This window comes from Gobio gobio (assembly GCF_949357685.1).
Source record: "Gobio gobio genome assembly, chromosome: 22".
Taxonomy (NCBI): domain Eukaryota; kingdom Metazoa; phylum Chordata; class Actinopteri; order Cypriniformes; family Gobionidae; genus Gobio; species Gobio gobio.
The window spans coordinates 26,829,762-26,844,661 of NC_137118.1; the positions used below are offsets into that span (position 1 = coordinate 26,829,762).

At 36.0% G+C, this 14,900-nt stretch overlaps 1 protein-coding gene across 2 annotated transcripts in view; it reads right to left on the bottom strand.

Annotated features, from left to right (window-relative positions):
- Nucleotides 1-561: 561 nt before the first annotated feature.
- Nucleotides 562-14,900, bottom strand: part of ca9 (carbonic anhydrase IX) — a 44,989-nt gene continuing 30,650 nt past the window's right edge. The window contains exons 4-11 of one of the 2 annotated variants that reach the window (XM_079804381.1): nucleotides 7,045-7,187; nucleotides 6,034-6,126; nucleotides 5,835-5,901; nucleotides 2,631-2,788; nucleotides 2,405-2,531; nucleotides 1,938-2,003; nucleotides 1,728-1,821; nucleotides 562-1,599 (exon numbers count right to left, since the gene is read on the bottom strand). In XM_079804381.1, the coding sequence (XP_079660507.1) occupies nucleotides 1,518-1,599; nucleotides 1,728-1,821; nucleotides 1,938-2,003; nucleotides 2,405-2,531; nucleotides 2,631-2,788; nucleotides 5,835-5,901; nucleotides 6,034-6,126; nucleotides 7,045-7,187 (830 nt within the window). In that variant the 3' untranslated portion in view covers nucleotides 562-1,517. The remainder of the gene's footprint in view (nucleotides 1,600-1,727; nucleotides 1,822-1,937; nucleotides 2,004-2,404; nucleotides 2,532-2,630; nucleotides 2,789-5,834; nucleotides 5,902-6,033; nucleotides 6,127-7,044; nucleotides 7,188-14,900) is intronic. The other variant, XM_079804382.1, reaches the window with a different exon arrangement.

Below are 14,900 nucleotides of genomic sequence, written 5' to 3' on the forward strand. Positions count from 1 at the left end.
TGATGTTTTGGGCAATGATCTGCTGGGAAACTTTGGGTCCTGCCATCCATGGTAATGTTACTTTGACACGTATCACCTACCTAAGCATTGTTGCAGACCATGTACACCCTTTCATGGAAACGGTATTCCCTGGTGGCTGTGGCCTCTTTCAGCAGGATAATGCGCCCTGCCACAAAGCAAAAGTTTGAAGTGTTGACTTGGCCTTCAAATTCCCCAGATCTCAATTCAATCGAGCATATGTGGGATGTGCTGAACAAACAAGTCCGATCCATGGGGACCTCACAACTTACAGGACTTAAAGGATCTGCTGCTAACATATTGGTGCCAGATGCCACAGCACACCTTCAGGGGTCTAGTGGAGAGACCATGCCTTGAAGGGTCAGGGCTGTTTTGGCAGCAAAAGGCAGACCAAAACAATATTATTGTAATGTTATGCCTGATCGGTGTGTGTATATATATATATATATATATATATATATATATATATATATAGCTCTGGAAAAAATTAAGAGACCACTTAACATTGAGAAATCACTGTTAAATGATCTCTTAATTTTTTTTCAACATATATATAGTATTTTCCTTACATATTGATGGTTTAATCAAGCTTGTAGGATCAATAAGAGCTAATATCCCCTCCGCACGTCCCTTGTGGCCTATTCTATTTGTTTATATAGAAATTGACATTAACCAAGATTAGTAAATGCTGTTAAAGCACTGCTGTTTAATGTTAGCTATTATATTAACTTAACTTAAAATGTTACTGATATGTGCTGCTTTGACACGTTAGGCTCTCAGGGTCATGCGATCTCTGCCCTTCTGTCAATATATAAATGACCCTGTGACCTCCCCCACCCCCCAGTGCTTTAGATTGCATAATTTATAGTCAGTCTTCAACAGAGTTGTGTTGAAATACACTCAAATCCTCTACATGACCTGTCATATCTTATATATAGCATTTATAATTTAAATGCTCATGGACTTTGAAATTTGTTTACTATTCCGGACCATGTTTGAAACACACCTGCAGTATCATCTGAGAGAACGACAGAGGAAGTTTTCCATCTGTTTGGTCACGCAGCTTCACATAAGACTGTGTTCAAATTGTCAGCATAATGAGTGAATCATAGTTTGTGGTCCACTCGAAGAGGGCAGTGACTACTGTCTGTGATGTGTGAAGGACTGGGAGTTTATTAAAACGTGGAAAAGGTTCTTCTGATAAATTGGTTATTTTACTGATCACTGAAAGGTTCTTTGAGGAGCCAAAATGGTTCTTCTTTGGCATCTCTGCGAACTCCTCATGGAACCATTTTAAGAGTGTATGTAAAAATATCCTGACCCACAGTGACGTACAACATACCAGAACATACAACTATACAATATAATTATAAGATTAATCACAGACAGACATAATTTGCAAACCAGATTTTGTTTGGGAAATTCATTCCAAAATCTCACGTTCAAGACTCTTTCCTCAACAAACAAACAAGACAAAAAAGTTTCAGAATAAATGTGGCTCATGTTACAGTAACAGAGGTTTGATCTATTTCCTTAGCAGCTGGTTTATAAATAACATTTTTCTTGGGGTCTTTTTTAAACCTGGAGAGAAACAGAGAGAGAAGCATGTGAAGTATTTTGTACTGCTTTCCAAAAAGCAGAGAGCAGTAAAGGTTACAAACAAAAACTCTTAAATTAAGGGGTGATGAATCAGATGGGCATGAACATACTTCGAGAACTTTTTCTGCTGTCGATATGTGTACATGGAGAAGACCAGAAATGTGACGGCGAAGAGAACGCCAAACATAATGGCCAGAATGTGCCCTGTGAACAAAAAACAATAATCAAAATGAAACATCAACAAGAAACATCGTTTGATATAAATTTTCTCCAGTTGACTTGTAATCAGGTTTGTATTATACATTACAGTAGATTCTTACAATGGGCTCCACTGGCTTTTATTACATTGTTGTCTTGTGTTTCAGGCTGTGGAGATTCTTTGGTTTCTGTGAAAAACAACATTACACTACTGAATGAACCGCAACCCTAAACCTACCCTACTCCAACCACAATGACAGCAAAAACTCAGTTTTGCAGAACAACGTGTATGTACACAATAATTACAATGCTTAATTGATCATGTAGCTTTTTTTCTAATATAAACATATTTAGACTTTTCATAAAACTCCAAATACTTTTAGGGGCCACTGTAAGTTGCGACAAAATCAGGGGCCAGTTGCATAAACATAGCCTTTAAGTTAAAGACTGCCTCTTAAGAACTAGTCTCATTAACTAGCAATTAGTTATGGCTAAATCCGTCTTTTCAGATTCAACTGAGACCAATCTACCTTTTTATGTAACATGGGTTTAAAAGAGCTAAAAGAGACCTAATGTACATTGTACATACTTCCCATAGTGGATACCAGGTGGAAAGATGTCAGCACTTTTCTCCCGTGCAGAAGTTGTTGCGCTCTGAAGTTTTTGGATAGAAGCTTGTTGTGTCCAGTTTTCAAAGTGTCCTCCAATGCTGCTAGCTAACAAACGAAAGAACAAGAACGCAGTGAGTTGGATGAGTTATAAAGCCCTTTCATGTGTTTCTGATGAGGTTTATGAGGTTGTGAGAACAGCCTGACCTGTCTTCTTGACACTTTGATTGAGTCATTGAACAGAGTCCAGCTGACCGTCTGAAAGCACGGAGGGGTCGTCAGGGACCCATTGTACCTATAAAACCTCTCCAGGCTGTTTGGCAGAAGATGGCGCACATTAAAACCAGGAACCTCAGTGTTTGACTCTGACAAAAAAGACCATTAGATCAGGTTAGATGATAATTCCTCTCCACTTGGTTCAGAAACATCAGCAAAGCTTTTCTTTGTTGACAGATATTAAGGCATCTTCACACAGCGGAGTTAAGGCTGCTCTGTGGCTGCTCAGAATACAGTTTAAAGATGCAATGCCACGCAAAAGCCAAACTTAAATATAGCTACAAGCAGCGATGATGGGCCCAGCGACACCACCATTATGTGGATGACAGGTAATGCATTACAGGTAGTGCATTTAAAGTGGGTAAATGTAAAAGAACTACATCAAAATCAATTGAATATGCCACATTTACTGCAGCAGCTGGTGCCACTATGACCATGAACAACAACAGCCACACCCATGAGCCACATCATGATTATTTAATTATGATTATTTATGATCTAGTTGAGCCAGAAAATTCTACATTTTAAACAAAAAAATAACTGTGACAGAAAGTAGTCTTTGATAATGTCTAAATATATATTAATTTGCAATATATACAAGTAATAAATTATGTCTGAAAACACTGTCCTCAGCAATAAGGCTTTTATTTTTTTAAATCTGTTTAAAATAGGCATATGCCGCCATTAAGTGGTAATACTATGTATTACAATTCATTTTATTTATTTATTTTAGCCAGATAGCTCGAAATCTGCATATTTTTAACAAGGCCGTGCAGAGAGTTCTTCAGGGGCAGGGGCTCAAATGTAAAAAAGGGGCAATATATATATATATATATATATATATATATATATATATATATATATATATATATATATATATATATATATATATATATATATATATATATATATATATATATATCCTTATGCTCATCAAGCCTGCATTTATTTAATCAAAAATACAGAAAAAACAGTAGCCTAATATTGTGAAATATTATTACATTATGTTCTTTTTAACTTTTTATTAATCCAACAATCTTGAAAAGAGTATCACAGTTTCCATCATTGACATTAAATCCTCATATTAGAATGATTTCTGAATGATCATGTGACACTATGCTGAAAATCCTGCTGTGATCACAGGAATAAATTATATTTTAAATTATTTTAAAATAGAAAACCATTATTTTAATATATTTCACAATATTGCTGTTTTTTATCAAATAAATGCAGGCTTGAAGAACATAAGAGACTTCTTTCATAATGCTGCATAATATTAAAAAATGTTAACGTTAATATAATAAAGCCCTTTCACGTCACCATTTCGCCAGTCTACACTTCGCTTGTAGGTGCCGGTGGCACTTGGGTTTTGTTAACTTTGATAGTTTCATGAAATAGTAAACGGTGTATCAATATACATAAATACAAGTGAGTTTACTACTTACCATTAATGCGACTTTTGCTGCTGCATGGTTTTGTACAGGGATTTGTTTGTTGTCAGTTAAAATCCATTTAGTCAGTGATGCAATTAATAAAATGAGACAAACCGCAGGAAATCGTTCCACAAACGTTAGTTCGTCTGTCCATGTCATTTTCAACCGATTTATGAATAAGAACAGAAAATTACCGCCCCACTTCACATCACCCAATGGAATTTGAACTTGCTTTGCCAGATCACGATTGGTTGGTGTATTATACACTAACAAACAAGCATTGGTGAATTGTGTAATACTTTAAAATATATAATATATAGATGTGTAATTAAATCAACACATTAGCTCTGATTATGGATGAAAAAAAAAATATTGGTTTACTTTTTTCTCGTGAGGCCACACACTCTCTGAAAGGACCATATTTGGCTCGAGAGCCGTTTCCGAACAGTGGAAAATCAGCTGTCAATCAAAACGCACGCAACCCATAGCAACCTATTTTTTTACGGTCTATGATAGCAACGCGTTATAGCAGCGCCTCAACAGAAATTGTCCGACTTTTGAGACGTCCGTTACTATTGTATACATTGTCATGTTATAATAATCACATTTATTTAGTTTTATTGACCACGATATTATAATTGATATTCGTCTGAGAGGGGCACTTTTGATTCATTTTGAAAAAGGGCAGGGGCTCGAGCACCCAAAGCCCCCCCCCTCTGCACGTGCCTGATTTTTAACATCATGCATTAATTATACAAAATAATAAAATTTGTTTTTTTTAACTTTTTATTTGTATTATTTTATATAGCAATAAATTGTGTATTATTTAGAAGATATGAAACTCTTCCAGTTTCCCTTTTTGTCATTCATTTAATCCCTTGACTTCTTGTTGGTTGGAGCTAAAGACTGTAAATTAGAAAGTTGTGCGGCTCGAAGAGGACAATACATGTAGCCTACCGTGTTTGGTGACTGTAGGTAAAACTAACCCCTCCCACCCACTTTGTCAAAAGGTGGAGTTATAGAGCCCCTTCTCCCCGCCCGTTTCTAAGGCTTTGCCCGTGTCTACTAGCCGTCAACTTTGTTGTGTGTTTCAAATTCCATGACATTTGAAGCATGATAAGAGTCTCTAAAACACCCAATAAGAATGACTGATTTTGATTAAACTTAAGCTGTGTGTTTGTTGTTGGAAGCCGTTCCCATGGATGTGAGTCAGAGTCATATTCAATATAAATTTGTTGTCTCGCCACGGCCAAACCACAATTTAGCATCGTCACTGTCTTGGTTTCATGCTGACCAAGTTTGGTGGCAATCGGATGAATCCCCAAGGAGAAGTATATCAAATTCCAGAGCATGTATTTCCCAAATAACCAGTAATAGCCAATTACCGTCTGGGCGGAGCCAATGAATATGAATGTGACAGTTGTTTGGCCCAATGAAGTTTGGTTACTGTAAGTGAAAAGGGGTATGCTACAAAGCTCCTCAAATACAACCATATAAAAGGGTACACCCCAGAGACCCCTAATTATGGGCCTACTTCAGCCCTAAGTGTCAAAGAAGTTGTAATTTAAGTGCACCTCTGAACACCATTAAACAGTCCACCTTTGAGCACCATTAAAACAGTTCACCTAAATGCCATTCAGAAGTGCTTCTGTGCCACCTTTTCAGTATAAATTTATATACTGCATTAGTTACAGTTTCTTACCCTCTATGCTGATGTCTGTTAAAGCAGATAGGATCTTTTCATAGTTGTCATTTTCATGCAGGCCAATCTGTTGAGGAAAAAGTCCACAAAAAAAAAAAATACTAACAAACGAATTGCAAAGTCTTTATTGGTATCAAACCACATTCTGCTGCTTGAAAAACTTTACTGTAGCCAGAAAGGTTTTAGTCAAAAGACTTACACCTATGAATCCTCCTAGCACTGCCAATCCATCAGCTTTAGTAGCAGCCTCAGTCAGATTAGCATATTTGGAGTTATAATGAACCACATGGATCTAAGGGAATGAGGAAACTGTTGTAACAAATATTATACAATATGCCACACATTATGTTTGCAATCACTTATGACTATAGGAAATAAAGAATCTGCAGACTTTTTCTATGTTGATTTCCTGGGGGAAATTAACTTGATGGATTAATTGTTAGTGAAAAGTGAGATATAGGGGAGACTTGGGATGTGGAATCTCTTTTAGAATTAACATCTGATTGTGTCCTACAGGCTACATATGTAAAGCATCAACGTAATGGACTGGGAGATGTGTGGAATTTTGTAATGTTTAGGGGTGGGTTAGGGTGGAGCTTCATGCATACTTTTTTTTAAATAAAAACATTTTCATACGAATCACATTCTATGAATTCATGCGATATCTCCACCTCGTTCAATAGTTATGGTTTCTCATGAGATCGGTTTGGGAATTCCATACGGAAAACAATGAATGCCATGACATTTGCTCTCATCTGATGCCTGTTGCTTTACATTAGCCACTTTCACACATTAAAACCACTATGTTGCTTTAAAATAGCTGAATTGCCTTTTCTGGTAAATTTAAACCATCTGCTGTTAAAACAAGACTTTCTGTCGTTTTAGTGATATCATTCACACAGCACGAATTCTACAAAATATGTAAATTCTACGTAACTCTGTGATGTCAATAATTGGCTGAAAATCCGCCCGCCCAGATGAGCAGTGTCACTATCTGTTCACTCTGACAACAATTTTCAGCTTCCGAGTCACAGGCATGGCTGCAAACAGTAATAGCATCATCTACATAAGAACTTTATGATTGGCCTAAAGCAGCACGTCCTGACCTTCTCAACATGATCTGTAAACGATAAAAATGTTCCAGAAAAGGCTGCATGTGTGAAAGTGGCTATAGTTTTATAAAGACCGTGTTTTGTTTATCTCTGCTCACCTCAGCAGGGAAATGTACATTATCTATGGTGTGCTCTGAACCAGGGACCTCTTTAGTTCCCCAGTGAAAGTGAAGCTGGGCTGCGACATAAACATGATCAAATCCCCTCATGATACGCATGCTGCTTGGCAAGCTCAGCTGCACTGACAAAAGAACATAAAAAGCATGCATTTCAGAATAATTCAAATCAACATATGGCAGCAAAATGGACCTTTCACATCAAACACAAAAAAGTGAAACAAAACTCAAGAACAGTCTGTTCCACCAAGAGCAAAAGCACTGAACTGAACAGAACAGAACAGAACAGAAAGGTAAAAAAAAAACATCAGCACAACAAATGTTACATGCGAGCGAACAGGCAGAAGACACAGAGCACACTTGTATATTTAAAATTCTGTCATTATTTACTCACCGCATGTTATTCTAAATCCATATGACCTTTCGTTTTTGGAACACAAAATTAAATTAGAACGAAATGATTTATAAACGCTTCTCTTTAAGCTTTGAAAAAGGGTGAAAAAGTATAATAAAATAATTCCAAGCAACACATTTTTTTTCATTTCACATTTTTTTATTAAATGTAATCTTTGAAAATCAACAGCAAAAACAACTGGTAAATAAAGTAAGATTAAGTCCATTGACTGTATTTGTATTTTTAAGTATTATTTAAAGCTATTCTTTTAAACTTAGATTAAAGTATAAACCTGGCAACAAGTGACCTTTATGAGTGAATTTATTAAAACTAAATTCACTCAACAAATTTGATCGACACTGATTCAGGAACGAAACATGTGACCTTTTATGAGTGAGTCATTGAATCAATTACTCAACCGACTTTTTCAAAAACTCTGATTCATTTAGAAATGAAACGCTGCTATCGTGCGTAACAAAAAGATATAAATATTGATTTTGCGTTGACTTAATTTTTGGGTGAAGCAAAAATACACAAAATAACATGGTAATATTGTGTTTAAAATTTAGGTTACTTAATATAAACTTCTTGTTTGTAGAGCAGCAACATATAACACAAGTTTCATTATCTTAATTAGGGCTGCACGATATTGAAGAAAAATGTGATAACTTGTTAAATAATGCAATATTCGACATGCAATACAATAATGCTTTAAATGGATAGTTCACCCAGAAAATTATGTAATTAATTACTCAGCCTCATGCTGTTCAAAACCCTTAAGGCCTTTGTTCATCTTCTGAACACAAGATATTTTTGATGAAATCTGAGAGATCTCTGACCCCTCCATAGACAGCTATTTAATTACCACTTTCACCTTAATTTTATGAAGCAATGAGAATACTTTTTGTGTGCAAAAAAAAACTAACAAAAAAAAAAAAATTCAACAATTTCTTCTCTTCCGTGTCAGTCTCCTACGCAGTTTACATTGATCAGCTCCTGTGTCAGCATCACACGCATGCGTCGTGGTGCTCACGTGAACAGCATCGGCCAATGGTAAGCCGGCGTTCTGGCGTAGCTCTGAGGTAACTCTGAAGCACTGGACTGTATTTACAACGTCAACAGCGTAGGAGACTGACACAGACGTGAAGAAATTGTTGAATAAAGTTGTTATTAGGGGTTCAAGCACGAAGTGCTGAACACCTATTGTATTTGTGCTGATTTTTATTATTATTAGGGGTTCAAGCACGAAGTGCTGAACACCTATTGTATTTGTGCTGATTTTTATTATTAGGGGTTCAAGCACGAAGTGCTGAACACCTATTGTATTTGTGCTGATTTTTATTATTATTATTATTATTATTATTATTATTCAGACCTAAAACGCATCGTGCAGACCAAACTGTAAGGGCTAGAGACTTGAAACTTGGCCAATAGGTAGTACAAAAATCGAGGAGAGGTTATCAAATTATGACCCCGATTGGCCTATAGGTGGCGCTATAGCAATCAATTGCGCGAAACTGCTCATAACTCCTAGACCGTATGTTGTAGACTCAAGTGTCTTATATCATTGGAAAGCTGAATACCTGACGTAAAAAATGTATATCTCCGATTTCATTTCCGGTATGCAAATTTTTCCGCCATTTTGAATTTTGTCAAAAAACTACTTTTGCAAACTAGTCCTAGGTTTTTTGTCCGATCGGAACCAAACCAGTGCCAAAATGTTCTCTGGAGTCTGAATATTATTAATCATTGAAAAAAAGTCATAATTTGGATTCAAGATCGTTAAGGGGCTTAAAAATTGACGTTCAGGGCGGAGCCTATTTTACTAAAAAGGCTATAACTCTAGATCAAAATAAGATATCTTCACCAAACTTGGTACACATATGTATGGGCTCAGTCTTTGGTCACGATAAAACAATCGCGACGATTGGCCACTTGGTGGCGCTATAACATGATAATAACATGAAAAAGGCTATGACCACTTGACCATTAGTCCGATTGACTTGAAAATTGTTATTCAGTGTCTTGGTCCAAGGTACCATATATATCTATGAGGAAATTGGCGTATGTCAAAAAACATGGCCGCCACAGCCAATTAAATTTGAGCACCTATTAGACAAGGTTAACGGAGGCCGATCGGAACGAAACTCTGTGGGCATGTTTGACTCATGGCCCTAGAGGTCTGTAAGAATTTTGAAAGAAATCGGCCACTAGTTGGCGCTAACGAGTTTAATGGCTCTGTAATCACGTGGTGTTGCACACATCCACAAAATATGCATATCATATGATAGGTCTCCTCATACTAAACAACTTTGCCTCTTGAACTATTGCTGTCAATCAAATCGTTCATTAAATATTTGTTATTATGTTTAAAACCTACTTTTGCGAACTAGTCCCTGGATTTTTGCCCGATCAGAACCAAACCAGTGTAGGACAATTCTCTGGACTCTCTTGATCAATAATTATCGAAAAAAAGTTGAACTTTTGCATTTGGATGGCTATAACAGGGCCATTTAGAAGAGGGGCGTGGCAAAATACACTCAAAAGCCTATAAATCCTAAAGAAAAACTCAAAACTTCACGAAAATTGACATGTATATATGTCATAACATGTTGAAGAAGCATGCAGAGTTTCATGGAGATCGGACCATAGTTGGCGCTATAACTGTTAAAAAGCTTTGAAAACCATGTATTCCCAATGGTGAATTGCCTGTTTTGGCTGTAAATGGTATTTTCCATCTCTGTAATCAGGTGGGGTAAAAAACATCCACATAATGTGAAGAAATTATGATAGATCTCCTCACACTGAACAACTTTGCCTCAAGAACCAATACTGTCAATCAAATTGTTATTTATTTATTCACAATTATGTTAAAAACTTATTACCTAAAATTGCCACCAGATGGCAGCAGAAGACCACTCATTGGTTCATTCTGCTTACTAAGCATATTTAAACTTTATAAAATCATTATAATAAATGTTGCAAATGACATTTTGTCAATGTTTATCAATTAATTTGTTCAGTTGATTAATGTTTTTACAATAATTATTAAATTACAATTAAAATAATGCCTGAAAATATGTTTTAAAGGGGAAAACCTGGAATAAGCTATTTGTTACCCATCATTTATTTCAAATATCTATATCTCCAACAAAATGTGCATGTGAGTTAAGCACGTTTAAAGACATTAACTTGGAAAATGTGCCCATTAAATGAAAAACAGACATTTAAAATGAAAATGAGCCAATGAGTGGTTCTCTGCTGCCACCTGCTGGGCTTAAATGGTCATTTTGTCATACTATTTACTTATCATGTTCTATAATTCCTATTTAGACATTATAAAGTCACTATTACAATATTTACAATTACATTTTGTCAAATTAATTTATTTCAAATATATTATGGCGTATTACCTAAAATTGCCACCAGATGGCAGCAGAAGACCACTCATTGCCTTATCCTCTAAACTAATATTGTTCAATCATATTTAAACTGTGATCGTGCAGACCAAAGCGTAAATGCTAGAGACTTGAAACTTTATCAGATGGTAGTACAAAAATCGAGGCTAATGTTGTCAGAGTATGAACCCGATTGGCCAATAGGTGGCGCTACAGCAATCAAAAGCGCGAAATGGCTCATAACTCCTAAACCCTATGTTGTAGACTCAAGTGTCTTATATCATTGGAAAGGTGAGTCCATGGCAAACAAAACGTATATCTCCAATTTCATTTCCGCCATGATAGATTTTCCGCCATTTTGCATTTTGTCAAAAAACTACTTTTGCAAACTACTCCTAGGTTTTTTGCCGGATCGGAACCAAACCAGTGTCAAAATGTTCTCTGGAGTCAGTTTATCAATAATTATCAAAAAAACGTCTAAATTTATATTCACGGTTGTTAAGGAGCGTAAAAATAATTGTTGAGAGGGGAGCCTATTTACTAAAAGGGATATAACTCAGGAACAAAATGAGATATCTTCACCAAACTTGGTACACATGTGTATAGGCTGAGTCTTTGGTCACGATAAAAAAAATTGCGACGATTTAACACTTGGTGGCACAATAACATGAAAAAACATCAAAATGGCTTCAACCATCTGACCGCTAGTCCGATTGACTTGAAAATTGGTATGCAGTGTCTTGGTCCAAGGTACCAAGTATGTCTATGAGGACATTGGCGTATCTTAAAAAACATGGCTGCCACAGCCAATTAAATTTGAGCACCTATTAGACAAGTCTCATGGCCCTAGAGGTCTGTAAGAATTTTGAAATAAAACGGCTTCTAGTTGGCGCTAATGAGTTTTATGGCTCTGTAATCACGTGGTGTTGCACACATCCACGAAATATACATATCATTTGATATATTCTAAGGGAAAACTCAAAACTTCACGAAAATTGGTGGGCATATGTGACATTAGATCCTTAACAAGCTTGCAAAGCTTTATAGAGCTCGGACCATAGGTGGCGCTATAACTGTTAAAAACCTTTTAAAACCATATGTTTCCTATGGTAAATTGCCTATATTGCCTGAAAATTGACTTTTCCATCTATTATTTCAGTGTTTAAAATCTTGCTAAATAAAACTTAATGTCTTTTGATGCTTGTGTGCTTAAAGGCCTTAAAGGCTTGAACCCCGCTAAATGCTGCTCGCAGCTTTAATTATTATTATTATTATTATTATTATTCAGACCTAAAACGCATCGTGCAGACCAAACTGTAAGGGCTAGAGACTTGAAACTTGGCCAATAGGTAGTACAAAAATCGAGGAGAGGTTATCAAATTATGACCCCGATTGGCCTATAGGTGGCGCTATAGCAATCAATTGCGCAAAACTGCTCATAACTCCTAAACTGTATGTTGTAGACTCAAGTGTCTTATATCATTGGAAAGCTGAATACCTGACATAAAAAACGTATATCTCCGATTTCATTTCCGGTATGCAAATTTTTCCGCCATTTTGAATTTTGTCAAAAAACTACTTTTGCGAACTAGTCCTAGGTTTTTTGTCCGATCAGAACCGAACCAGTGCCAAAATGTTCTCTGGCGTCTGACTATTAATAATCATTGAAAAAAAGTCATAATTTGGATTCACGGTTGTTAGGGGGCTTAAAATTGATGTTCAGGGCGGAGCCTATTTTACTAAAAAGGCTATAACTCTAGATCAAAATAAGATATCTTCACCAAATTTGGTACACATATGTAAGGGCGTGGTCTTTGGTCACGATAAGACAATCTCGACGATTGGCCACTTGGTGGCGCTATAACATGAAAATAACATGAAAAAGGCTATGACCACCTGACCATTAGTCCAATTGACTTGAAAATTGGTATGCAGTGTCTTGGTCCAAGGTAGCATATATGTCTATGAGGAAATTGGCGTATCTCAAAAAACATGGCCGCCACAGCCAATTAAATTTGAGCACCTATTAGACAAGGTTAACAGAGGCCGATCATAACGAAACTCGATGGGCATGTTTGACTCATGGTCTTAGAGGTCTGTAAGAATTTTGAAAGAAATCGGCCACTAGTTGGCGCTAACGAGTTTTGAGGTTCTGTAATCACGTGGTGTTGTACACATCCCCGAAATATGCATATCATTTGATAGATCTCCTCATACTGAACAACTTTGCCTCTTGAACTATTGCTGTCAATCAAATAGTTCATTAAATATTTGTGATTATGTTTAAAACCTACTTTTGCGAACTAGTCCCTGGATTTTTGCCCGATCAGAATCAAACCAGTCTAGGACAATTCTCTGGACTCTCTAGATCAATAATTATTGAAAAAAAGTTGAACTTTTGCATTTGGATGGCTATAACAGGGTCATTTAGAAGAGGGGCGTAGCAAAATACACTCAAAAGCCTATAAATCCTAAAGGAAAACTCAAAACTTCACAACAATTGTTATGTATATGTGACATAACATGCTGAAGAAGCATGCAAAGTTTCATGGAGATCGGACCATAGGTGGCGCTATAACTGTTAAAAAGCTTTGAAAACCATGTATTCCCTATGGTGAATTGCCTGTATTGGCTGTAAATAGTATTTTCCATCTCTGTAATCAGGTGTGGTAAAAAACATCCACATAATATGCAGAAATTATGGTAGATCTCCTCATACTGAACAACTTTGCCTCAAGAACCAATACTGTCAATCAAATTGTTATTTATTTATTTATTCACAATTATGTTAAAAACGTATTACCTAAAATTGCCACCAGATGGCAGCAGAAGACCACTAATTGGTTCATTCTGCTTACTAAGCATATTTAAACTTTATAAAATCATTATAATAAATGTTGCAAATGACATTTTGTCAATGTTTATCAATTAATTTGTTCATTTGATTAATGTTTTTACAATAATTATTAAATTACAATTAAAATAATGCCTGAAAATATGTTTTAAAGGGGAAAACCTGGAATAAGCTATTTGTTACCCATCATTTATTTCAAATATCTATATCTCCAACAAAATGTGCATGTGAGTTAAGCACGTTTGAAGACATTAACTTGGAAAATGTGCCCATTAAATGAAAAACAGACATTTAAAATGAAAATGAGCCAATGAGTGGTTCTCTGCTGCCACCTGCTGGGCTTAAATTGTCATTTTGTCATACTATTTACTTATCATGTTCTATAATTCCTATTTAGATATTATAAAGTCACTATTACAATATTTACAATTACATTTTGTCAAATTAATTTATTTCAAATATATTATGGCGTATTACCTAAAATTGCCACCAGATGGCAGCAGAAGACCACTCATTGGCTAATCCTCTAAACTAATATTGTTCAATCATATTTAAACTGTGATCGTGCAGACCAAAGCGTAAATGCTAGAGACTTGAAACTTTATCAGATGGTAGTACAAAAATCGAGGCTAATGTTGTCAGAGTATGAACCCGATTGGCCAATAGGTGGCGCTACAGCAATCAAAAGCGCGAAATGGCTCATAACTCCTAAACCCTATGTTGTAGACTCAAGTGTCTTATATCATTGGAAAAGTGAGTCCATGGCGAACAAAACGTATATCTCCGATTTCATTTCCGCCATGATATATTTTCCGCCATTTTGCATTTTGTCAAAAAACTACTTTTGCAAACTAGTCCTAGGTTTTTTGCCGGATCGGAACCAAACCAGTGTCAAAACGTTCTCTGGAGTCAGATTATCAATAATTATCAATAAAACGTCGAAATTTATATTCACGGTTGTTAAGGAGCGTAAAAATAATCGTTCAGGGGGGAGCCTATTTACTAAAAGGGATATAACTCAGGAACAAAATGAAATATCTTCACCAAACTTGGTACACATGTGTATAGGCTGAGTGTTTGGTCACGATAAAAAAAATCACGACGATTTAACACTTGGTGGCACAATAACTTGAAAAAACATCAAAATGGCTTATCTTTGGCGTATCTTAAAAAAAATGGCTGCCACAGCCAA